This window comes from Macaca nemestrina, chromosome 14, assembly GCF_043159975.1.
Source record: "Macaca nemestrina isolate mMacNem1 chromosome 14, mMacNem.hap1, whole genome shotgun sequence".
NCBI lineage: Eukaryota > Metazoa > Chordata > Mammalia > Primates > Cercopithecidae > Macaca > Macaca nemestrina.
The window spans coordinates 56,606,265-56,631,852 of NC_092138.1; the positions used below are offsets into that span (position 1 = coordinate 56,606,265).

The 25,588-nt window shown below is 38.9% G+C and overlaps 1 protein-coding gene across 2 annotated transcripts in view; it reads right to left on the minus strand.

Moving 5' to 3' along the window:
- Nucleotides 1-25,588, minus strand: part of LOC105493877 (phospholipase A2 activating protein) — a 41,734-nt gene that overhangs the window by 10,559 nt on the left and 5,587 nt on the right. Inside the window, exons 2-10 of one of the 2 annotated variants that reach the window (XM_071077881.1) lie at nucleotides 21,128-21,321; nucleotides 13,826-13,926; nucleotides 13,618-13,738; nucleotides 11,582-11,749; nucleotides 11,026-11,161; nucleotides 8,410-8,579; nucleotides 4,843-5,000; nucleotides 3,919-4,138; nucleotides 1,742-1,810 (exon numbers count right to left, since the gene is read on the minus strand). In XM_071077881.1, coding sequence (XP_070933982.1) covers nucleotides 1,742-1,810; nucleotides 3,919-4,138; nucleotides 4,843-5,000; nucleotides 8,410-8,579; nucleotides 11,026-11,161; nucleotides 11,582-11,749; nucleotides 13,618-13,738; nucleotides 13,826-13,926; nucleotides 21,128-21,321 — 1,337 coding nt within the window. The remainder of the gene's footprint in view (nucleotides 1-1,741; nucleotides 1,811-3,918; nucleotides 4,139-4,842; nucleotides 5,001-8,409; nucleotides 8,580-11,025; nucleotides 11,162-11,581; nucleotides 11,750-13,617; nucleotides 13,739-13,825; nucleotides 13,927-21,127; nucleotides 21,322-25,588) is intronic. The other variant, XM_071077882.1, reaches the window with a different exon arrangement.

The following is a 25,588-nucleotide window of genomic DNA, read 5'->3' on the forward strand; positions in this document are numbered from 1 at the left end:
ACCCTGGGATAAGTAATTTAAACAAGCTTCCCAGATCATTCTAATAAACATTAGCAGTTTAAGGACAGCATAAATTAATATGGGGAAGAAAGAAGAATTAAGATTGACTTTAAGTTGTAGCCAGACAGGGAAATCTTTTGGCCCCAGTGCCACTGACAAAGTTGGGAAAACATCATCATCAACAATGACTAACATACACCGATGGCTTAAATATACACCAGGCATTCTGCTTAACACTTACACATATTATGCCATTTTATTTTCATACCTCAATATGGTAGAGGCTGTTATATATTTATATGAAAGGTATTCAATTATCCTAATGATACCCTAATTCTCTTGGACATTGTGTATGCTATCTTGCATATCTGCATAATCACTGCATGTTCTGAGTTACTGACATTATGGAACAGTGAGATATACTCTGGTTATAATGGCCCCCGGAGTTTTCTTGATTTTGCTGGTATTAGTTGAAGCTTGGTATGTTCTTTCTGTTCCAGAAAAAAAGGCCGCCAAAGTGATTTGGATTCTCACTTGGTATTAAGTTTCAGGGCATCACTGTTTCTGAACTGCTGATAAAGAGAAAGCCATCTTATCTACTCTTCAGATCCTTACTACCATTTGAAATCACATGTTATCAAAGACTTCCTTAACAGCCACTGTACCATCACGGGATTTAGTGCGATAGTTAATTATTTTCATTTACTGGTTATCAATGCACATGGTACAACCATTTGCATCTGGGCCACAAAAACATTCACAGGAAAAAGGAAGCTCACTGACAGCAATCCACAACTTCATGACACTGACTTAACATTGTATGTTTGTCCAATCTCTGGCTTAGGACTGTAGATTGTGATTTTTATAGCTCACAGTACTAATCTGCAAGGCCAGTGGATACCTAAAGGCTATGATCTCTTCCCAAACTGAGTATATTGTCGAGGAACTCTGTCTGAAGATCCAACAACAGCATCATATAAGATATCAAAAGCCATTCTGAAAATAGAGACTTCTTCAGCTGCCTTAAAGTCCAACTCTGGCAACTTTTTCCAGTAGTGTTGACGCTGAGGCATGCATACCTTGGTAAATAAATTCATTTTGAAGAGATACACCAACACTTCAAGGGCTTCAAGAAGGACATTAATAACTTAGATTAGGAAGACTATTCCTGGGTAGCTGGGTGGAATGTCTCCTTCCATGTTAAGTCAAAATATGCCTGGGGAGACTTCTTGATTGTACTGCTCCATCCAATATCAGGGACTCACATGGCTCCTTCTCTGCTCGTGATTGGTAGCATCTCGCCAGTGATAGCACTCATGCTGTGTCTTGGTTGGTGGGTTCCCCTATTATCTAATTTCACAGATAAAAAAAATAGGCTCAGACAGGTTAGGTAACTTGCCAACTTCTCACAGCAAGTAAGTGGTAGAGCCCAATTTTGAACCAAGGTTTGTCTGACTCTAAAACCTATGTTCTTAACTACACTGCTCTCCTGGTAGGAAGGACCCCTGGAGAAAACAATGAGTTCTAATAATATGCTATTTAAAATTCACGAGGAAATCTACACAACTACTCCAGGAAAAAGCAAAAATCAGAAGTTAAAGAAAAGGAGATCCATCAAAATTGAAAATACAGGTAAGGGAATTATCAGTTATGGGATGACATCTCCAAGATGTAAAGCCATGTAATGCAAGATGCCATACATTTAGTGAAGAAAGATACATGAATCAAAACTGCATCCCACCTGTAAAAGGATCTGCTGTGGGTAGTGTGTTAGAAGATCCTGAAGAGCCCGGAACATACCGACCACCACCTGTGCATGCAAAACAAAGAAAAGGCAGAAGTGAACCAAAGTTCTGAATTTTTCAAACAGCACAATGCTTGTTTTAGAAGAACCTACATTTGGAGAAAAACAGAAGAGCAAAACTTTCACATGATAGAATGACAGAAACTATAGTTAGAAGTCTTATAGCTGGGAAAAAACTGAAATTTTAATGAATATCCAAGTTTTGTTTTCTTAACTTTAATGTTTTATTATATCTTAGCCCCAGCACTTAAATATTAAAGCTTAATTCAAATATCAAAAGAGAATTGCAGGTGATATCTGACCTAAATATATATACATACAATCAATTCCTGTCTCTGTTCCTATACAAACTCACAAGAATTCCTGCTGTTGTTGTTATCAAAACCACAGGCACTAAATGTTAATCTTTTAGAGCTCCAGGTTCATTAATTCATGTGTCAAACAATGGACTCAGTGCTGGGGATCCAGTAGGGAACAAAATTGCTAATACCCACTGAAGCTTACAACCCACTGGAGAAGAGAATTAGAAAGGGGATGAAAACTACAAAGGAAAGAGATTTCCATTTATACATTTACAAATGTGTGGCATATGTGCCTATGTTTTGTTAGTACCTCTAGGGAAATAATCAGGTTGTCCACAAAAACAAAAAAAAAGTAAGGATGCTTATAAAGTTAAGAGTCTTAGAAGGGCAAAACAAGCCAAGTGCTTCCTAGGTTTCCAGACAAAGTCAGCTGCTTTAATTCCTTTCCTGTATCCCACATGCAAAATAGCTTACACAGTACTACAATCTGTGTTCACTCTTTTGAACTATAGTCTAAAATTCCAACAACAAAAATATCCAGATACTAAGCACTTACTTTCTTTTTAAGTGCAAGTATTTGGAGGATCAGATCATCTGTAATTCAGTAGTGAGTTACTTTGATAATTTTTTTTTTAATTTTTAATTTTTTTCAGACAGAATCTTGCACTGTCGCCCAGGCTGGAGTGCAATGGCGCAATCTCAGCTCACTGCCACCTCTGCCTCCCGGGTTCACGTGATTCTCCTGCCTCAGTCTCCCAGGGAGCTAGGATTACAGGCACATATCCACCACATCTGGCTAATTTTTTGTATTTCTTTTTTAGTAGAGATGGGGTTTCACTATGTTGGCCAGACTGGTCTTGCACTCCTGACCTTGTGATCTGCCTGCCTCGGCCTCCCAAAGTGCTGGCATGAGCCATCGCACCTGACCTGATAATTCTATTTAAATCAAGATGCAGGAAACATTAGTTTTATTATATGAATGGGCAATGAAATTTTGAAGTAGAAGGAGAAGAGATAATTTGGGAATGTGGAGTAGCTTTCAGGGAAGAAAAGGTGGATCTACATAAGGATTTGAGACAGGAATACAATATGAGGTCCTTTTAAACAAGGAAGAGCACTAGCACATGAAAAATGTGAGTCAGAAATGACGAGAGGAAAACATTAACAGTCAAGTGCCTATCTCAAAATGTTATTTGGAGGAGGCATTTTATTTCCTCTTAACCAGCCTCCAGAACTCACATTAATATTACTAGGATTAGATTCCACTTCTTAGGAGCCAGAATTTGGACTAGTACCACCAGCATTACAATTTACAGACTGTTATGAGCACCTAACTGCATTTATAACATCTGAGATATTGCATACGATGTTACAAACAACTAACTTAAAATGAACTTGTAGAATATATATCACATATAAACTAAAACTACCCACAGGGCTCACCTTTAGATTTGATGCATGACTGACCAATTTAGCCTCATGCGAAAAAAGAATTATTTACTAAATTTTGCCAAAATATAATTTTTAAAAAGAAACACTATATAAAAGAACTTACAAGTTTGTTTTTGTTTCAAATAACTGAAATTCCATTATAGTATGATTGTATTTTTGAAAGACAACAATTTACTATTATTTCTGTAAAATACAGAATTACTACATAATTTGAGGCTTAAACATACGAATGTGGAGTAAAACTTTGTTGTAGATGTTGGTATTTATTGAAAAAGCTAATCACATGAGTGTTTGAAAACATCAAAAGTATCAATCAACACTAATGGAAATATGTAAGACTCAATATAAACACTAACTTACCTGTAAATGGATCTGAAAAGCTGGGATTCCCAAGTCCCAACATTTGACCTTTTGTGTTATCAATAATAAATTTAGCCACTTGATCCAGAAACATAGGATTCAAATCATTCTTCTGTAAGAAGTTGTATGCAGTTAACCAGGGATCATCACTGGTATTATATGGCAATTTATATGATGGTCCACCTTCATTGACATCAATTGAGAAAACATAATCAAATTCCTAAAGTAGGAATATAAAAAGGAGACACATGTTTATTATCTGTTCACATATATTAATGACATACAAGATAACACAGATGTGTTCTTTATTTTAATAATTATAGTACTTAAATTTTCTCCAAAGTACAGTGCTAAAATCTTCCTTTTTGGCAGATAAAGATTAATAGCCTCCATCTGCATGTGATGCAAAATTAGTATTTCATTAGGGGATAGGGGTGAGGATGAAAGATGGATTACAACTACATATTAATTCTAGAGCCAAAGGAGAGTTTCCAACTAGTTGATACCAACGTCAAAATTATCAGCTGTTACTGTGCCCTACTCACCAAAACATGCCGGCATTTTAAGCACTGCCCTGCAGGGTCCCTCATGTCTTGTCAAGTTAAATATAGCCAGGCATGAGGTATTAGATGAAAGGTGGCACAGAAGCTCCCAATACAAAATGGCTGGGAACAGCTTTTGTACAGAAATTACTAAGTGACAGACAATTGCTAATTTGTCTATCAAATGCAGCTCTTACTACATGGAAAGATACTTTTAAAATATCTATTTCAAGACAAGGAAAAAAAAAAGATTATTATCCCACACAGTAATGTATTTTTAAATGTCAAAACAAAGAAAATTTTATCACTATGGGGCAAAGGAAACCTTTAATTTGCCTAATGATTTAAGATAACAGTAATTAGAAAGTAGAAGTCGACATACTTTCCCTTCATATAAAACTTTTCCAGATGTTTGCTGATTAGCACCAGATGAGCCAACAACATCACCAATTTTTATCCACCTCCCTTCACTAACACTCCACTGATAGGCTTCGACTTTCTCCCCATCTCTGATTAGACGAGTCTGTCCTTCTCTAGTACCTTAAAATAAAAATTTTAAGAATCAAAGGTAGAATGGCAGTGTAAAATTGAAAAACATTTAGATAGAAAATTCTTAACATTAAAATTTACACACAAGAGAATATGGATTTTGTTTTAAAATAAAATTGTATTAAATGTTTAAAAATGTAATTTTACTAGAAAGTGGCCAAAAAAAAATAACAGTTAAAAGGAAATATTATTAGTCAAAGGAAGGTTAACAAAACGTGATTCCACTAGGAAGCAACTGGCCCATCAAAAATAAAACAAGTTTTATTAGTGAATGTATCTTCCTAACACATTTCATTCCATAAATGGCTCTCCATTAATCCAGTGGCTCAGGCTGAAAAGTAGGAAAGTCTGATACCTTTCTCTCAACCGCATAGCTCCTTCAGCTACTTCTCAGCACCCGCTTCAGCTACTTCTATCAGCTCAGTCTTTTTTTTTTTTTTTTTTGAGATGGAGTCTCACTCTGTCGCCCAGGCTGGAGTGCAGTGGCCAGATCTCAGCTCACTGCAAGCTCCGTCTCCCGGGTTCACCCCATTCTCCTGCCTCAGCCTCCCGAGTAGCTGGGACTACAGGTGCCCGCCACCTCGCCCGGCTAGTATTTTGTATTTTTTCAGTAGAGATGGGGTTTCACTGTGTTAGCCAGGATGGTCTCGATATCCTGACCTCGTGATCTGCCCATCTTGGCCTCCCAAAATGCTGGGATTATAGGCTTGAGCCACCACGCCCGGCCCAGCTCATTCTTTATATCCAGAAAACTGTCTCCTTAACATCTCCATCATCATCCCTTGGTCCAAGCCACCATCATTTCTCAGTTGGGTTGATTCAATGGCCTCTTACCTGTGCTCTTGGCCCCTGACAGTGTATATTCCACCCAGCAACCTCAGGAATTTTTTCAAAAGTTTAACTAGGTCCTGACACTCTACTGCTTGAAACCCATCAATGCTTCTAATCTCACTTGGTAAAAGCCTAAACTCTTGAGTAGTGTACAAGACCAAATATAAATTGTCCCTACTACCCTATATGATCTTACTTTCTACTACTCCCCCTGTCCCCTCATCTGCCAATTTCAGCCACAGAGCCTTTGCACTGGCTGTTTATTCTGCCTATGATACTCTTTACACAGATATTGGCAGTATTTGCTCCTTTGCCTCTTTAATGACTTTACACAAATGTCATGTTCTCAACAAGGCCTTCAGTGGTGGAGACAGCTATCCATCCTCAAAGAATCATGCTCTTCTTCCATTGGATACAGCTGTAGTTGTCTAGCCAGAGACTACATTATCTAGTCCCCATGCCATCGAGCAGTCACATGATGTCACATTACTGAGTAATGGTCAGTGGAATCTGGGTGGGTGTGATATATGCCACTTCTGGCCTAGACCATCATACTTTAATCTCCCCTCTTACCCCATCTTAATCTGTTTCAATTTGTTATTTTGGTTGACCACATAAAGAAAATCCAGCCTAACATACGGGGGTGGCTGAAAAAGAGAAGACGAGTCTTTTCAGAAAATGTGGACAGGCCAGAAATACTAGTTTTTTAAAGGTTATAGTGTACAATCTGAAACAGCATCAATGAATTTTTCATGCTCTATTATACTAAAATCCACTGGTCTATCTTGCACTTTTTTTTTTTTTTTTTTTTTTTTTTTTGAGACCGAGTCTTGCTCTGTCACCCAGGCTGGAGTGCAGTGGCGCGATCTCGGCTCACTGCAATCTCTGCCTCCCAGGTTCATGCCATTCTCCCACCTCAGCCTCCCAAGTAGCTGGGACTACAGGCGCCTGCCACCACACCCGGCTAATTTTGTTTTTATATTTTTAGTAGACACAGGGTTTCACCATGTTGGCCAGGATAGTCTCAATCTCCTGACCTCGTGATCCGCCCACCTCGGCCTCCCAAAGTGCTGGGATTACAGGCATAAGCCACTGTGCCCGGCCATCTTGCACTTTGAATGGCTCTTTTACCCATGTCTGAGTTGGTATGAGATACTAGTCATACGGAAAATAATGGTCCAATGACTTACGCAGATCTTCTGCATATTTATATAATTATTCCACATTAAAAAATGGCATTTGTTAATATTATCACTGGTATCAATACAAATGGGAAGCTACTAAGTTCCTGGTGGAGATACATTTTTCCCAAATTTCAATTTTCACTCAAACACTTGAATTTTATCTTTGGCAACATATATTGTCAGTTATTTTCCTTGAGGGAACATGCTCACTTTGTTCATTTTCCAAAAAAGCCTGCCAAATACCAAAGCCTAAATAACCATAGTCATTCTTTCAAATAAAAATAGCACTCCATGAAAAAACTGGCAGTTTAGCCTGCAACTCAAATGACGGCACAAGTTCTTTTCTTTGAGACACCGTAGTATTTTGATTTATTTTATGTCTACTTTATGTTTTCTCACCCAGAATATTTAAAAAGACGTGTCAAAATGTAATAAAATTTATAATTCTTAATGTTAATGCCTCATCAAGGACATGCTTAATGGCAAACCATTAAAAAAAAAAAAACAAAACAAACACTGCATGCAAATAGAACATTACCAGAATGGCTTAATGCCCCTGCCCTGATTTACATACTAATGAACCAATGGTTTCACCCACCATTGTTTTTGTACCATAAGTGCAAACATTAACACAATGTACAAAATTCAAATAATATCTAGTATTACAAAAATTAGTTTTGACCTCATGGACATCCTGAAAGGATCTCAGAATCCCCAGAGGTCCATGAATCAAGCTTTTAGAAGCACTGGTATAATTACGCAGTCAAGAGATACATCCAACACAAGATTTCATTTGAGATGACTACTGTCTCCTGATTTCGAACTCAAATGATTCCCAACTCATTACACAGACAATGCTTGATTTAAACTCTTTTTTTTTTTTGAGACACAGTCACACTCTGTCACCTGTGCTGGAGTGCAATAGTGTGGTCTCAGCTCAGCCTCGACCTGCTGGGCTCAATCATCCTCCCACTTCAGCCTCCCGAGTAGCTGGGACTATAGGAACATGCCATCACACCTGGCTAATTATGTATTTAAACTCGTTCTAATATTCAGTTTGTACAACCCCTCTTAGAGAATCCAATCAACCAAAAAGTATTAAATGAGTGCCTTTTGAATGCCTACTGTAAATGGTCTAAGTCTTGGGAGATTTATTTTTTAATTCCTGTTTATGAGAAGCTTAATTCAAAGTCTACTGTGAGACAGAGGCAAGAACATGGTTTCTCATAGTGATTATATATAATAGTAGAAATTCTCAAAAATCAGCATCTAGCAATGAGAGTAACACTAAAACACGAGCAAAACAACATTTATTTTTCTTCTCTTAATTATTCCAAAAGCCAAATATGGTGAATTTTTCCTACTAGGTACAATAAAATACTTACCAGGTTCATTAAGATGTTCCCTCCCAGGAAGCTGCTCAGCATTGATGTCCCCTAAATCGCCAGTTTTAGAATCAATGGTTGCATGAGACAGCTCTTTTTCAAAAGCCTTGATTTCTTCAGCACTTGCTGTTCGATCTTCTGATTCTGTAAACACTCTAATAATGCCATCACTGTAAGGAAAAATAAACTGATTTAAAAAGTCATTGCCATAATAATACATTAACATTATCACACCTGAATGATCCATAGTAAAAATCATCTGTATTTGTGAAGGAGAAACATTAGCATGTATTAATTGCTGATTATAGCACTGTGCTGACTTCAGCACATACTACTATTATGTCAACTATTTAATAGACAAATTATTGACAAAGAACAGAGAAATATATATTTTATACAAGTTCCAATTCCAAGTTAAATATTTACCATCGTAAAAATCTAGAACTATAGTATGTAGTTTTAAAGTCAATATTATATAGTTATTACCATATAGAGAAGGGTAGTGGGCTAGTTTAGTTTATAAAGGGCTCAAAGACCCAACGTAGGGCTTAAAATTAGCAGATGTTCAGTAGAAAAATATGGTCTTCCTTTACTATGCCAGTAACTAGCAATGTAACTTCAATCAAGGAGGAAAAAAAATGGCCTAATGTTTGGATTAGATGGCCAATCTTAACCTCTTTTCTCAGAAAAATTACTTCATCTCCATGATTTCTTAATTCTAAATGTTGAGATAGGAGAAGCAAATTAGACACTTTCAGTTGTATTAATCCTGGCCCATTCTACAGGAAACCTGTTTCTAACTTAATCATCCACAAACATGTGTCTCACTCTTTCTATTGGTTTTTCTTCAACTTCAAATATGCTTGGGGGGAAAAAAACTAAGCCTATAAATCACCCCCTGTCCCAGCCAAAAAATAAAACACTCACTTTATTAGACCCTCTATCCCTTATAGCTGTCACCTTCTTTTTCTTCTTCTTTTTTTTTTTTTTTTTTGAGACAGGGTCCCACTGTCACCTAGGCTGGAGTGCAGCGGCGGCAATCACAGCTCACTGCAACCCCAAATTCCCGGGCCCAAGCAATCCTCCCACCTCAGCCTCCTGAGCAGCTGGGACTACAGATGCATGCCACCACGCCCAGCTAATTAAAGAATTTTCTTTGTGGAGACAGGGTCTCAGGAGCTCACCCAGGATAGTCTCGAACTCTTGAGCTCAAGCGATCCTCCCCCTGACCTCCCAAAGTGCTGGGATTACAAGTGTGAGCCACAGCAGCTGGCCTTCTTATTGCTTTCAATGCTACAGTAGCATTATAGAGTAGTCTACGATCCTTCATCCATCTCCTCCAACCCTTTATTTCCTCTTATTTGCCTTTTTTCCTATCATTTTCCATTCAAAATGTGATTGATGCCAAAAGTCACTAACAACATCTTTCAAATCCAAATGCTTTCCAAACTTACCATTCCTTGACTCCTCAAACACTTTTTGACACTGATGACAATCTCCCTCCAAAATCTTTCCTTTTCTGTCTCCCAGAAATTTCAACATTTGAATTGCTTTGTTTTGTTTAACCTACTAGCTTCTTTTTCTCTACTAATGGTGTATCATAAAACTCAGTTCTTAGTCTTCTGTTCCTCCCCTGTATTTCTTCTCTCAGAGAATGGTGTTCTATGGTTTGCTTTTGGAAGCTTTGCGAAATCTTTATCTTAGCCTCAGTTCTTATACTAGGCTCCAGTTCAAATGACCATGATCCACTGGCATGAGTGTGGCTCACCACCACTGCAGACCTCAGGAAGTCTAAGGCCACAGTCATCACCTTCTGTACCCAACCAATTCTCCCACTTCTCCATTTTTATTAATGGGGACTTCCAATCACCAACAGTTTGAAGCTTTATCCTTTTCTTTCATCCTTTTTCTGACTGTTTTCCTTCTGGATTATCTCATTTATTTATTTCCTATCCATTAGCATTGTGGGGCCAATGTCTTATAACTTCACACTCCTACTGTATTTGCTTTCTAATATACTTTCCTGTCCATTGTCACCAGTAGTTAAATCCAATCTACACATTTAATAATTCGTAAGTTCTGCTTCAATTCTATTTCTTGCTCAAGAACCACAACCCTTTAACCCCAAGCAATGAATCTAAAAAATGCCTGGCATGAAAGCACTAAAGGTTCTCCACAGTTAAGCCCCATTGTACCTATTATCCCAGCATCAGTACTCCACCATTTTCCTTCACTTCCTAGGCATGCTGCATTCATTCTCACGAAGGAAACTTATACTCTTAGCTTTGACAAAAATTCACGTACCTTTTCTTACTCATAATCTTCCAAAATCCAATTCAAACTTCTTCTACAGAAAGTTTTCCCACACCAATCTCTACCTTCTCTAACTTCTTTTGTAGTCAATATCTTGACTGCACAATTGCAGTACAATACTGGTACATCATGCATCACTTAATGTGAAAGCTATAAAATCTACTACTGTTTTGTTTAGTAACTGAAGTGTCCATATAGTCTTCCCAAGACACCTGAAATTCCTCATGGCTTATCTCTATACACTCTAGTGCCTACTGAAGGCCTAGACACATAACATTTAATGACTGACTAGGATATAAATACCTCGCACCAACCACAATGTCACCATTGTCGAGCACACAGCAGCACCATATAGACTGAGCTGGAAGTCGGATGGTTTGAGCACATTCCCCATGTTTCCAGATTCTCAGAGATCTGTCCTCTGCTGTTGTCACAAAGTCTAAAATTAATGAACATAGGAAGTATTAGTTTGAATAAATAAAATTAAGTACATTTATACATACCATCTTTCCGGATACACTTTCTGAAACCCAAAGAGTTTTAAAATTACAGCTTTAAATTTCATATGTTTTGTCACCTACAACATATACAACTTCAAAATCACATTTTTTATTCATGTCACATCTTACAAAGTCTTTCTTCAGATACCCAAGAACTTTTTACAACACAACAATGTAATCTGAATTAATACAAAGATCGCCATACAATTTTCTTCTTTGTAAACAGGAGAAAGATACTTACGAAATAAATTTACTAAATTATTCAAGTCCCCACAGACAGTAATCAGCCCTCCTCCTTTTATCTCACAAATGGGACGGAATGATCAATACAAAACATTAAATACATAATATAACCTTACCTCTACAATTTGGAAAAACGGATATGCTATAAATATAATTTGTATGTCCATAATATACTTCAAGACACTCGCCAGTGATTTGCCACCTTCTAATACTAGCATCATTTGCACAGGAAAGAAATTCTGTTTCACTCAAAATTGCCAAACCTCTTACACAGTCTTCATGCCCTGCATTAAAAAACAATAATGCATATCAATAAAACAGATAATTTGGCTGATGGCTTTATACATTTTACAAACATTATAAAACATATCAGTGAGTAGTAAAAATTAATTTTCAAGTTAGAGAAATCTTATTTTCTGTTGAAAGTCTGGTAACCAAAATTTGTATTTAAGGTTTAGCAATATTTTTTTATCATCAGTCTTGGGAAGTTATTTTATATTCATCCTGTCTTCTCCAAAAACCTCTAGAAATAGTATTTTGGTCCCAACAATTCATTTCTACCTGATAATTCATTTTTAATTTTTCTTCCCAAATAACAAGAGTAACTTATAAAATACATAATATTCAAACATAATAGAAATATAAAACAAAGAATAGCCCATAAATTTAAGAACAAAACATTCTCTGAACCTTGTGAAGGAGATCAGAAGTCAGATTTCCTATGTTCAGTATTTGTTGACTTAGATTAGCTATCACAGATTAATAATGATTGATACATATATATAATATATATTGAAGCAGAAATAAAAGGATGTTTAGTCATCATCCACTTTCCATCAAAAGATACTTTTTTTGTTTCTCTTTCTTGCTTTTGTGAGACAGAGTCTCACTTTGTTGCCTATGCTGGAGTGCAATGGAGCTATCTCTGCTCACTGCAACCTCTGCCTCCAGGGTTCAAGAGATTCTTGTGCCTCAGCCTCCCAAATAGCTGGGATTACAGGCATGCATTACTATGCCTGGCTAATTTTTTTGTATTTTTATTTATATTTATTTTATTTTTTTGAGACAGAGTCTTGCTCCATCGCCAGGCTGGAGTATAGTGGCACAATCTCGGCTCACTATAACCTCCACCTCCCGGGTTCAAGCAGTTCTCCTGCCTCAGCCTCCCGAGTAGCTGGGATTACAGGTGTGCACCACCACGCCCAGCTGTATTTTTAGTAGAGACAGGGTTTCACCATGTTGGCCAGGATGGTCTCGATCTCTTGACCTTGTGATCCACCCGCCTCGGCCTCCCAAAGTGCTGGGATTACAGGTGTGAGCCACCGTGCACAGCCTTTTTTAAATTTTTAATAGAGACAGGGTTTCACCATGTTGCCGAGGCTGGTCTGGAACTCCTGGTCCCAAGTGATCCACCCACCTCAGCCTCCCAAAGGGCTGGGATTACAGGTGTGAGTCACCGCGCCCAGCCAAAAGACACTTTTATCTGTACAAAGGGACCTCTTGCATATTATCTAGGGTAGTTACCAACTTTTAAGGAAAAAATTCAAAAAGAGAGGAAAAACAACACCAATTAAAATTCACAGTAAAAATTTAAGTACTCTACAAATAAATCAGTGATATTACTATTAGATAGCAGATGCATCAGTATTGGCATTATTTAATAGCTGGGGCTTAAAAAGAATACTCACCACAAACCACAACATAAACAAAGCCTGAAATCCATTATAAACAATGTGCTTCAATATAAAGACATTAATAATGCTTTCTTCCATATATGAAGATAACACTGCTGACTAACCATCAATAAGGCTTATGTTTAGAAGTTTCAGGCTAAAAGTATTAAAATGACAACCAAGAATGTAACTATGTACCAAAATTTACATACATATATGCAGAGCACATACACATATTATATATAGCTTATCAGACAGCTATTTATCAGTCTACACCTGGCTGTTTTATGATAGGTCTCATTATATCTTTTCTAAAGGTATTAGATATTAACTCATCAGAAAAATTACATTAACTCAAATTAGTAGCTTAAATATACTAATGTTTTCAAATATTTTCAAATGCTTTTAAACTTCTGAGAAAAAATATCTGAGCAAATAAAAAGCAATGATATTATAAAACTTGTCTACCCTGATCTTACCTGCAAAAGTCCTCTCACATCTTCCAGCCTTCCACAGTTTAATAGTCTTGTCTGCTGATCCAGTCAACATTAAGCCTTGTTCAGGTAAGATCTTTACCGCCCACACTGCAGCTGTATGACCCTGTGAGTAAAATGGGTATCAATTTAAGTTGCCACAGAATCATTCAATTTAATTATTCTTTAGAATATTTACACAGAACTACTGTACCTGCAAGGTCATCATGCACTTGTCATTCAGCCAGACTTTAGCAGTGGTGTCCCATGAACCACTAAGTAATGTCCCAAATTTTCCAGATGATAGACTACAAACTAAGGAAAAAACATCATTAGATAACACATTTTCATATAGAAAAATGCTCAACATTGAAAGTTACTAAAGCATTCCAATTTTAAAAACACTCTTTGACGTGGCGGTATCTTAGCTAACTAAGGCTTAATTCAGCAGAGACACACAAGAGTACAGTGGTCAAGAGCAGACTCTGGTGCCAGACTGCCTAGGTGCAAGGCCTATCTGTGCGCTTACAAGTCACGTAACTGCAGAAATACTACTCAAAATCAGATTCCTTGTCTGTAAAATGAGGGAGCAGAACTTAAGTGAAATACACAATCCTTCCAGCTTTAACAAATCATAATAGGGAGATAATGTAAATGATTTCAAAACACTGTTTATATATATATTTAAGATTGCTTTCATTAAAATGACCATAAAACCTGCAGCCAAGCTCAAAGTCCAACAGTAATGAAATGGTTAATTAAATGTCTTTCTTGATATAAAAGTATGCAGGCTAAAAATTACAAATACGAAAAATTACACCAGGCATGGTGACTCACACCTGTAATCCCAGCACTTTGGGAGGCCAAGGCAGGCAGACTGCTTGAGCTCAGGAGTTCGAGACCAGCCTAAGCAATGTGGCGAGACCCCATCTCTACTAAAAGTACAAAAAACTAGCTGAGAGTGGTGGTATGTGCCTGTGGTCCCAGCCACTTGGAAGGCTGAGGTGGGAGGACTGCTTGAGCCCAGGGCACAGAGGTTGCAGTGAACTGTGATCACATACCACTGCACTTCAGCCTGGGTTACACAGCAAGATCTTGTCTTTAAAACAAAAAGAAAGAAAAATTAGCCAGGTGAAGTGGCTCATGCCTGTAATCCTAGCATTTTGGATTGAGCTCAGGAGTTTGAGACCAGCCTGGGCAATATAGTGAGACACCGCCTCTAAAAAAATTTTAAAATTAATCAGGCATGGTGGCACGCACCTGTCGTCCCAGTAAGAGAACCACTTGAGCCTGGGAAGTCAAGGCTGCAGTGAGCTGTAGCAGCACTGCCTTTTGGTATGGGCAACAAAGCGAGACCCTCTCTCAAAAGAAAAAAGAAAAAAAAAATTATCTTACAAAGAAGAATATCCTGGGGGGTCAAAGCACAGCCATAAAGAACAATGGATTGGGAAACCTTTTTCCTAGACCAGAAGGAAGCAATCACAAAACTCTCTCTACCCTGAGTTCAGGATCCTTGAGACAGCCACTTATTTGGATTTCAGAATGGCTCTAGATTAAAAACTGTTGTCCCGCACTGCTTCCTCTTCTGAATGAGAGGGTTTGCTCTGATTATCCTATTCCTTTTCCATAATTGTATACTGGGTATGGGTGACAGCTTACTTATAAGCATCTCCTCCCTGATGTTTAGAATACTTAGCATCACTCAGAGAAGACTTTCGGATTGTCTGATGACGCTGAATAACTGATGACCAGAAAGCATGCTGTGGTAACTCTCCCTTTTTGGACGCATGGGAGGATGGTACTTTCCTCCTCCATTTGAAGTTAAGGCACAGTCATGATACTTGCATTAGTCAACACACTTTCCAGCTTTAACAGAAATGTCAGAAATGGTAGCTGACACTTTCAGTCAGACACGTTTTTGGTGTTTTTTAAAATTGATTTTTAAAAATTATCCACTACAGTGACATTCAAGGAAGGCACATGCTTTTAAAAGCTGGTGCCTTTTTTTCTTTTTTCTTTTTGTTTTTTTTGAGACGGAGTCTTGCTCTGTGGCCCAGGCTGGAGTGCAGTGGCCGGATCTCAGCTCACTGCAAGCTCCGCCTCCCGGGTTCACGCCATTCTCCTGCCTCAGCCTCCAGAGTAGCTGGGACTACAGGCGCCCGCCACCACGCCCGGCTAGTTTTTTTGTATTTTTAGTAGAGACGGGGTTTCACCGTGTTAGCCAGGATGGTCTCGATATCCTGACCTCGTGATCCGCCCGTCTCGGCCTCCCAAAGTGCTGGGATTACAGGCTTGAGCCACCGCGCCCGGCCTCTTTTTTTCTTTTTTTTTTGAGGTGGAGTCTCACTCCGTCACCAGGCTGGACTACTGTGGTGTGATCTCGGCTCACTGCAACCTCCACTTCCTGGGTTCAAGCAATTCTCCTGCCTCAGCCTCCCAAGTAGCTGGGATTACAGGTGCCCACCACCACACCCGGCTAATTTTTGTATTTTTAGTAGAGGCGGGGTTTCACCATGTTCGTCAGGCTGGTCCCGATCTTGTGACCTTGTGTTCCACCCACCTTGGCCTCCCAAAGTGCTGGGATTACAGGCGTGAGCCACCGCGCCCAGCCAGCCAGTGCCTTATTAACCATGTTGCCCTTTGACTGCTGCAACAACCACTGAAGCACGTGTGGAGAGAAAGCCCCATGAGTCTGAGTCCCTGAGAAAATCTAATGAACAGAGTCCCTTTATTAATCCATGTTGAACATGCAGGGTTAATGAGAAATACTCATATGTTATGTCACTGAGATCTTTTTTTTTTTTTTTTTTGAGATGGAGTTTTGCTCTTATTGCCCAGGCTGGAGTGCAATGGCACGATCTTGGCTCACTGCAACCTCTGCCTTCCAGGCACAAGTGATTCTCCTGTCTCAACCTCCCAAGTAGCTAGGATTACAGGCATGCGTCACCACGCCCAGCTAATTTTTTTGTATTTAGTAGAGACGGAGTTCACCATGTTAGTCAGGCTGGTCGTGAACTCCTGACCTCAGGTGATCCACCTGCCTCGGCCTCCCAAAGTGCTGTGATTACAGGCGTGCACCACCGTGCCCAGCTTGAGATCTTAATAGTTGTAACTTGGGTGCTCTTTACATTCTTCCACAAACCAGTATAAAATAATTGAATAAAATACCATTTCCCATTAAAAGAAAAAAAACAAACAGGACTTCCTGGCAAAAGTGCTGGTTTGAGGTCTAGAGCAAGAAATGTGCAAATTGAACTTAGAACATTCTGTAATATTAGAAAGCAAGGAAGACTACTGAAGGTCTTATTAAAAGGTCATAGGAGCCAATTTAAAGAGGTTTCCAATGGCCAGATATGAAACAATTTGAGAAATGAAAAGAAAAAAAAAGATATTCAGTAAACAACTCCTTCTGAAAATCAGTAAATAATTTAGGAGAAGGGTCAAGGCAAGCATTTATTCTGTCTTTTCTCTATAAAAGTTCCACATGGTAACCAGAGTTGATGTGGAAAGATCTATACAGAAAAGTGTTGGTGATCAAATGCAGAAATAATGTTAGAATTACAGTACAATCATTTTGTTAATCTTAATAAAATATCGAATCTAGGAAATGATTATCAGTAGCTGCTAAAAATTACCATTATGTGAAAGGCTGATGGGAACTTTATAATGAATGAATGATACAATACTTGAACCCACTGATCAATCTTTATTTATTTATTTAATTTATTTTTTTTTTTGAGACAGAGTCTCACTCTGTCGCCCAGGCTGGAGTGCAGTGGCACAATCTCCGCTCAATGCAAGCGCTGCCTCCTGGGTTCACGCCATTCTCCTGCCTCAGCCTCTGAAGTAGCTGGGATTACAGGCACCCACCACCACGCCCGGCTAATTTTTTGTATTGTTAGTAGAGACGGGGTTTTGGCCTCGATTTCCTGACCCTGTGATCCAACCGCCTCGGCCTCCCAAAGTGCTGGGATTACAGGCGCGAGCCACCGCGCCCAGCTCCACTGATCAATCTTAATATCACGAAAAGATATTGTGTGCTTCCTGATGTGATACAACAGAAAATACAGAATACCACATATACTGTTGCCAGAAACTTGACTCTGAACCTGATAAAGCTACTAGATCTATCTAACAGCTTACAAGAAATATAGGTGACTGAAGAACACATTAAAGGGAACAACAAGGCTTTAACCAGTAAAATTGAGACTGTGGGAAATTCTACAGCTAAAATAATCTGGTTTCAAACAACAAGGAAAAAAGAAAGAAACTGACGATTGAAAGATGTAGGGCTGGGCACAGTGGCTCATGCGTGTAATCCCAGCACTTTGGGAGGCTGAGGCAGGCAGATCACCAGAGGTTAGGAGTTAGATATCAGCCTGGACAACATGGATCACCAGAGGTCAGGAGTCTGAGACCAGCCTGGACAACATGGCGAAACCCATCTCTACTAAAACTACAAAAAACTTAGCCAGGCCTGGTGGTGGGCACCTGTAATCCCAGCTAATTGGGAGGCTGAGACAGGAGAATCACTTGAACCCGGGAGGCGGAGGTTGCAGTGAGCCGAGATTACTCCACTGTGCTCCAGCCCGGACAAAAGAGCGAGACTCCATCTCCCCTGTCAAAAAAAAAAAAAAAGATGTGGACCTTATTTGGGTAAGAATTCAAATAAACTGTAAAAAACATTTATGACACAACTGGGTAAATTTGAACATTCATTTTGATAGTTGACAATAGATTAGTTTTTGTTTTGTTTTAGGTGTGATAATAATATTGTGGTTATTCTTTCCTTTTAGAGGACGAGAGTGTCTTTATCTTTTAGAAGGGTCAGCAAACTAATGCCAGTGAGCCACCCGTATTTGTACACCTAACAACCTAAGAATGGCTTTTACATATTTAAGTAATTGAGAGAAAAAGAATCAAAGGCAATCTTCTAATATGTGAAAATTCTATGAAATTCAAATTTCAGTGTTCACAAATGAAGAGTTATTGAAACACAGACATGCTCATTTGTTTATTTACTGTCTATAGCTGCTGTGCACTGCAACTGCAGAGCTGAGCAGTTATGATAGCAACCATATGGCCTGAAAAGCCTAAAATGTATTTACTATCTGATCCTTTAAAGAAAAAGTTTGCCATCCCCTATTTTAGAGCCACATAATGAAGGATGTATTTATAAACGAAATAATAGAATATCAGAAATTTTTAAATGATGTAGCAGAAGGAGGGGAAGATGAAACAAAAATAAGATACCTCTACTTTTGTGTACATTCGATTTCCATAATAAAATTTTAAAAATCTGTATCACTCTGTATTGAAGATTTCTCACACAAACACACACATATGCACACAAACATTTAAAAATTCTTTCTGTTTTGGTTGGGCACAGTGGCTTACGCCTGTAATCCCAGTACTTTGGGAGACTGAGGCGGGTGGATCACCTGAGGTCAGGAGTTCGAGACCAGCCTGGCCAACATGGTGAAATCCCATCCCTATCTAAAAACACAAAAATAGGCTGGGCTTGATGGCTCACACCTGTAATTCCAGCACTTTGGGAGGTCAAGGCGGGCAGATCACAAGGTCAAGAGATCGACACCATCCTGGCCAACATGGTAAAACCCTGTCTTTACTAAAAATACAAAAATTAGCTGGGTGTGATGGTGGGTGCCTGTAGTCCCAGCTACTCGGGAGGCTGAGGCAGAACTGCCTGAACCCGGGAGGCAGAGGTTGCAGTGAGCTGAGATCACGCCACTGCACTCCAGCCTGGTGACCACGCGAGACTGTCTAAAAACAAAACAAAACAAAACAAAACAAAACAATAAAACACAAAAATGAGCTGAGCTGGGCGTGGTGGTGGGTGTCTGTAATTCCAGCTACTCTGGAGGCTGAGGCAGGAGAATCGCTTCAACCCGGGAGGCAGAGGCTGTAGTGACCCGAGATCACACTACTGCACTCCAGCCTGGTGACAGATGGAGACTGTCTCAAAATAAATTAATATTAAAATTAAAAAATTATTAAAAATAAAAAATTATTTTTGTTGGCTGGGTGTGGTGGCTCATGCCTGTAATCCCAGCACTTTGGGAGGCCAAGGTGGGCAGATCACGAGGTCAGGAGATCGAGATCATCCTGGCTAACATGGTGAAATCCCGTCTCTACTAAAAATACAAAAAAATTAGCCACGCATGGTGGCAGGCACCTGTAGTCCCAGCTACTTGGGAGGCTGAGGAAGGAGAATGGCATGAACCCGGGAGGCAGAGCTTGCAGTGAGCCGAGATCACGCCACTGCACTCCAGCCTGGGCGACAGAGCAAGGCTCTGTCTCAAAAAAAAAAAAAATTATTTTTGTTTTTAGAGACGGGGTCTCACTCTATCACCCAGGCTGGAGTGCAGTGGCGCTGCAGCCTCCAACTCCTGGGCTAAAGTGATTTTCTCACCTCAACTTCCTGAGTAGCTGGGACTACAAGTATTCACCACCATGTCCAGCTAATTTTTTAATTTTTTGTAGAGATAGAGTCTTCCTATGTTGCTCAGGCTGGTCTCAAACTGCCTCTAGCAATCCTCCCGTCTTAGTCTCCCTAAGTGTTGGGATTACATGTATGAGTCATGGTGACTGGCACATTATACAAATTCTTTAAAGGAATTAAGTTTAAAGTGTTTATGAAAAATGTTCCAAACCATTTCATTTATATTTAAAAAAAGTATACTTAGTGCACCGATTAAGCATGTCATTCTACAATAAAGAATTGTTAAGCCACACAGAAATCCAGAACTATCACGGAATCAGAAATATATACAAATCACAGAAAATAATATGCAAATGTATTAAATACTCTTCAATAATACCACAGCCCTAAACACACTGCTTCTGGCTGGGTCTTTTATTAAATACTTTTAGTTTTCCTGAATAAAAGCATTCATTGCATAAAATAGTTAAAAACCAAAGTCATGAAGTATATTCAAATTATATAGCCTCTTTTATTACTGAACACTTTACTTTTTTTTTTTGAGACAACCTCCACTCTGTCACCCAGGCTGGAGTGCAGTGGCAGGATCTTGGCTCATTGTAACCTCTGCCTGCTGGGTTGTAGCCATTCTCATGCTTCAGCCTCCAGAGCAGCTAGGATTACTGGTGTGCACCACCACGCCTGGATAATTTTTGTATTTTTATTAGAGATGGGGTTTCGCCACATTTTCCAGGCTGGTCCCGAACTCCTGGCCTCAAGTAATCTATCTCACTCTCTCAAAGTGCTGGGATTATAGGTGTGAGCCACCGTCCCCAGCCAATAACTGAACAGATTACTTTTTACATATATAAGCGTATCAACCTTTACTGATCACAACAAATTTTTAACAGAATTTACAAAACTAAGATAGCCCAAAAGGGTTTCCATTACCAAGCCACACCTATAGATAAAACAAAATATAATAAAAACTTGAGAAAATGGATATGTAAATTTTACTTTCAAAGGGATAAAACTTCTTCAAATAGAAAAATACCGAAGTATTATTATACTCACCAGTATTTTTGTGGCCTTTTAGAATATAAAGTGGCATTGGACTGTCCAGTGAGAAAATGCATATATTGTGGTCATTTCCACCAGTGGCAATTAGGCCATGAGGGTAGATGTCACTTGAGGGTATGATGCATACACAAGATACAAAATTGGAATGGCCACTCATACAGTGCATTTCTGTAAAGCCCCTGTTTGGACTGGAAAGACAAGATAATTAATAGATATATATCTGTACCCTGACTTAGCCTAGGACATAAACTGCCAAAGCACTCACTTTCATTTAGTGTCTAGACCAAACTTTAGAGTACATACTATCTTAAGAATCCATTGTTTTAAACTGAACCTTACATAATTCCTATGAACTACTATAGAGAATTACATTAGATTAAGAGAAGTTTGTTTAGTGTTTCATTGATAAGAATACATTGAAATAGAGAACCAGGGAAAAAGAAAGGGCAACAAATAATCATAACTGAGTTTTTTCTCAATCTCTAGGTAATTAGTGACTGTTACCCTAAGAAATCCCTGGCTAAATGAAACATAGGTGCAATTAAGATAATGAAATGTATTATTAAGAAGACCTAAATATAGTGACGACTTTTTCACATGACGAGGCATTGACTTAGTGCCCAGTAGTATGGTATAGTATGTGTTTCTACATAGCTAGAATACAGGTGGGTGTCAAATCTTTTGGCTTCCCTGGGCCACACTGAAGAATAATTGTCTTAAGCCACGCATAAAATATACTAACACTAATGATAGCTGATAAGCTAAAACAATTAAAAAAATCCCCACCTAATACAGAAATATGTAAATAGCTACAGTATATTATATAATATATAATGTTATATGTAATTATGTGTATCAAGGAACACAGTACATTAATAATTGCCCTGGGATTAAAATGATTACCAATTTGTTATCTGTATCAATCACTTAGCATCACTGCCTTACTTAACAAGTTCAACCAGCAGATTATGATTTCTATGTGGAAAGCAATAAATTAGCTGCTGAGAGGGATAAAAAGAATTATATCCCTAACTCAGCTAAATCAAAGAGTTTGCAGGCTAGTTGAAGAAGATAAGACAAGTGCACATAAAGAGACAAGACTCCCAGATAGGCCGGCCGTGGTGCTCACGCCTGTAATCCCAGCACTTTGGGAGGCCGAGGTGGGCAGATCACGAGGTCAGGAGATCGAGACCACGGTGAAACCCTGTCTCTATTAAAAAATACAAAAAAATTAGCCGGACGCGGTGGTGGGTGCCTGTAGTCCCAGCTACTCGGGAAGCTGAGGCAGGAGAATTGCGTGAACCCGGGAGGTGGAGCTTGCAGTGAGCCGAGATCATGCTACTGCACTCCAGCCTGGGCGACAGAGCGAGACTCCATCTCAAAACAAACAAACAAAAAAAAAGAGACAAGACTTCCAGATAAAGACTAAACAAACTCATCTATTTTCACTTCCTTCCCAAATCCCACTAAAAACAATAAATAGTTACGTTTTTTAATAAAGCTTAATTAAACCCACAAGGCCAAGGAGAATGAAAAAAAAAAAAAAAGACATGAACACAATTTGAATATTTAAAGCCTACAGAAAAGTAGTAAGGGCCAAAGGAGACCTGAGTCCTAGCAGACAGCAGGACAACCGAAGAACCAATTTACCAACAAAGGGCTTAAGAACTAGAGAATATTCTGGGAAGTCGGCAGAGTCCGAAGCACCAGGTATCTGTCTTCCCATCTAGACAACAACGGTACTGGCAGAATCTGTCTGATGTAACTATTATGAAACTCTGCAGTGAATTGAAAGCTTGCAACTTCCAGGGGAAGGCTTGGATTGTAAATTGAGGTTAATTTTGATCAATGCCTGCTCTTGGCACAGTAGCAGTTACCTACACCTCACCCTTCTAGCCCCATGGCAGGTAGCCATGCATCTGTTCCCGGAGAACTTTGCTCACAGTTGTAGGAACTAGGGTTGGCAAAAAGGATACTGTCCTCCAAATATCAGAGATCTGTTCTCTGATCACTGATTGCCTGCTTTGATCATAGAGCAACAACAAAGAGGCAGGCAGCCATTGTTGTTGCACCTCCCCCCACTGATACAAGCCTCTACCTCTTGAGCTGAAGTGACTTCCAAGGGGATTTAAAAGGCTGATGCCCGGCCAGGAACAGTGGCTCACGCCTGTAATACCAGCACTTTGGGAGGCTGAGGTGGGCAGATCACGGTCAGGAGATTGAGACCATCCTGGCTAACATGGTGAAACCCCGTCTCTACTAAAAATACAAAAAATCAGCCGGGCGTGGTGGCAGGGGCCTGTAGTACCAGCTACTCGGGAGGCTGATGAAGCAGAGTGGCGTGAACCCGGGAGGTGGAGCTTGCAATGAGCCAAGATTGCGTCACTGCACTCCAGCCTGGGCCACAGAGCGAGACTCCATCTCAAAAATGAAATAAAATAAAATAAATAAATAAATAAATCAACTAAACACAAAAGAAGACAGTAATGCAGGAGATGAAGGACAAAGAAAACTTTAAGGCAGATAGAAAATAGACAGCAAGGCCGGGCGCGGTGGCTCAAGCCTGTAATCCCAGCACTTTGGGAGGCCGAGACGGGCGGATCACGAGGTCAGGAGATCGAGACCATCCTGGCTAACACGGTGAAACCCCGTCTCTACTAAAAAATACAAAAAACTAGCTGGGCGAAGTGGCGGGCGCCTGTAGTCCCAGCTACTCGGGAGGCTGAGCCAGGAGAATGGCGGGAACCCGAGAGGCGGAGCTTGCAGTGAGCTGAGATCTGGCCACTGCACTCCAGCCTGGGTGACAGAGCGAGACTCTGTCTCAAAAAAAAAAAAAAAAAAAAAAAAAAAAGAAAGAAAATAGACAGCAAAATGGTATCAGTGATTACTTTCAACGTAAATGAATTAAACTCTACAGTCAAAAGACAGAGATTGGCAGAAACCATTTTAAAAAACATAATCCAACTTGGTGCTCTTTTTATAAGAGACTCACTTTAGATCCAAAGACACAAATATACTGAAAGTGATAGGATGAAACAGGATATTCCATGAAAATAGCAAACAAAAGAAAGTAGGAGTAGCTATATTAGTATCAGATAAAGTTGACCTTAAATCAAAAAAAGAAAATAAGAGACAAAGAAGGATATTATATATTAATAAAAAGTTCAGGGCAGGAAGAAGATATAACAATTATAAACATTTATGCACATAATATATACAACAAAAACTGACATAATTGAAGTGATATATAGTTCTACAATAATAGTTGAAGACTTCAAAATCCCAATCTCAATAATGGATAGAATAATCAGACAGAACACATGTAAGGAAAAAGAGGACTTAACAAAATAAATCAACTAGAACTAACAGACATACAGAATATGCTATGTGAAAACAAAGACACCTGCTACAGAAAAAAATACGGCAATATCTAGAAAAATTAAAAATAAAATTACCATATGATCCAGCAATTCCATTTCTGGGTATGTTCCCAATGGAAATGAAAGCAGGATCTTAAAGAGATATATGTACAACCATATTCAAAGTAGCATTATTCACAATAGCTAAAATGTGACATCAACCTAAGTGTCCATCAATGGATGAATAAACAAAATGAGGTATAAACATGAAATTTTATTCAGCCTTAAAAAGGAGGGAAATTCTGACATATGCTACAACATGGAAGAACCTTGAGGACATTATGCTAAATGAAATAAGCCAGTTATAAAAAGGCAAATACTGTATGATCCCACTTATATGTGGAACTTAGAGCTGTCAAAATCACAGAGACATAAAGTAGAATGGTGGTTGCCAGGGTCTGGGGGTGGAGAGAATGAGGAGTTATTGCTTAAACAGGTACACAGTTTCAGTATAAAGGGAAAAAAAGAGTTAAAAGATGGATGGTGGTGATGGTTACACATTATGAATATACTTAATACCATCGAATTGTACACTTTAAAATGGTTAAGATGGTAAATTTTATGTTATGTGTGTTTTCTCACAATAAAAAAATGGAGGAAAAGAATTAATAGCACTATATACCTCTAGAAATGAGGACAAAGAGGCAGGAATTAAGATAAGAAAGACTAATTGAAAGTCTTCAGAATCTGAAGCGTTATGAAAAAGTCTTCAAAGAAAGGTATCTGGTAGTAACCAATTTCAACTTGTTCACTTCATTTTAGTGGGTGTTGTTTTTGTTTTTTAATATGCTTTTGAAACCATTTTATCAATAAGTCCAGAGGAAGTCAAAAGAACATGTTTTAAAACCTGTATTATGTAAACCACTAAATCTACCTGCTATATGTATCCCTTAGCACTTCAAAGCATAGATGTTTGTGTGCATCTTCCATAGTGGTCTGTGAAGTTCTTAATGGCAGAATCCAGATTAGGTTCTTTGTATCTTCCCAAGTCCCTAGCACAATGTTTTACATGGTTAGCATTAAGTACTTCTTAACT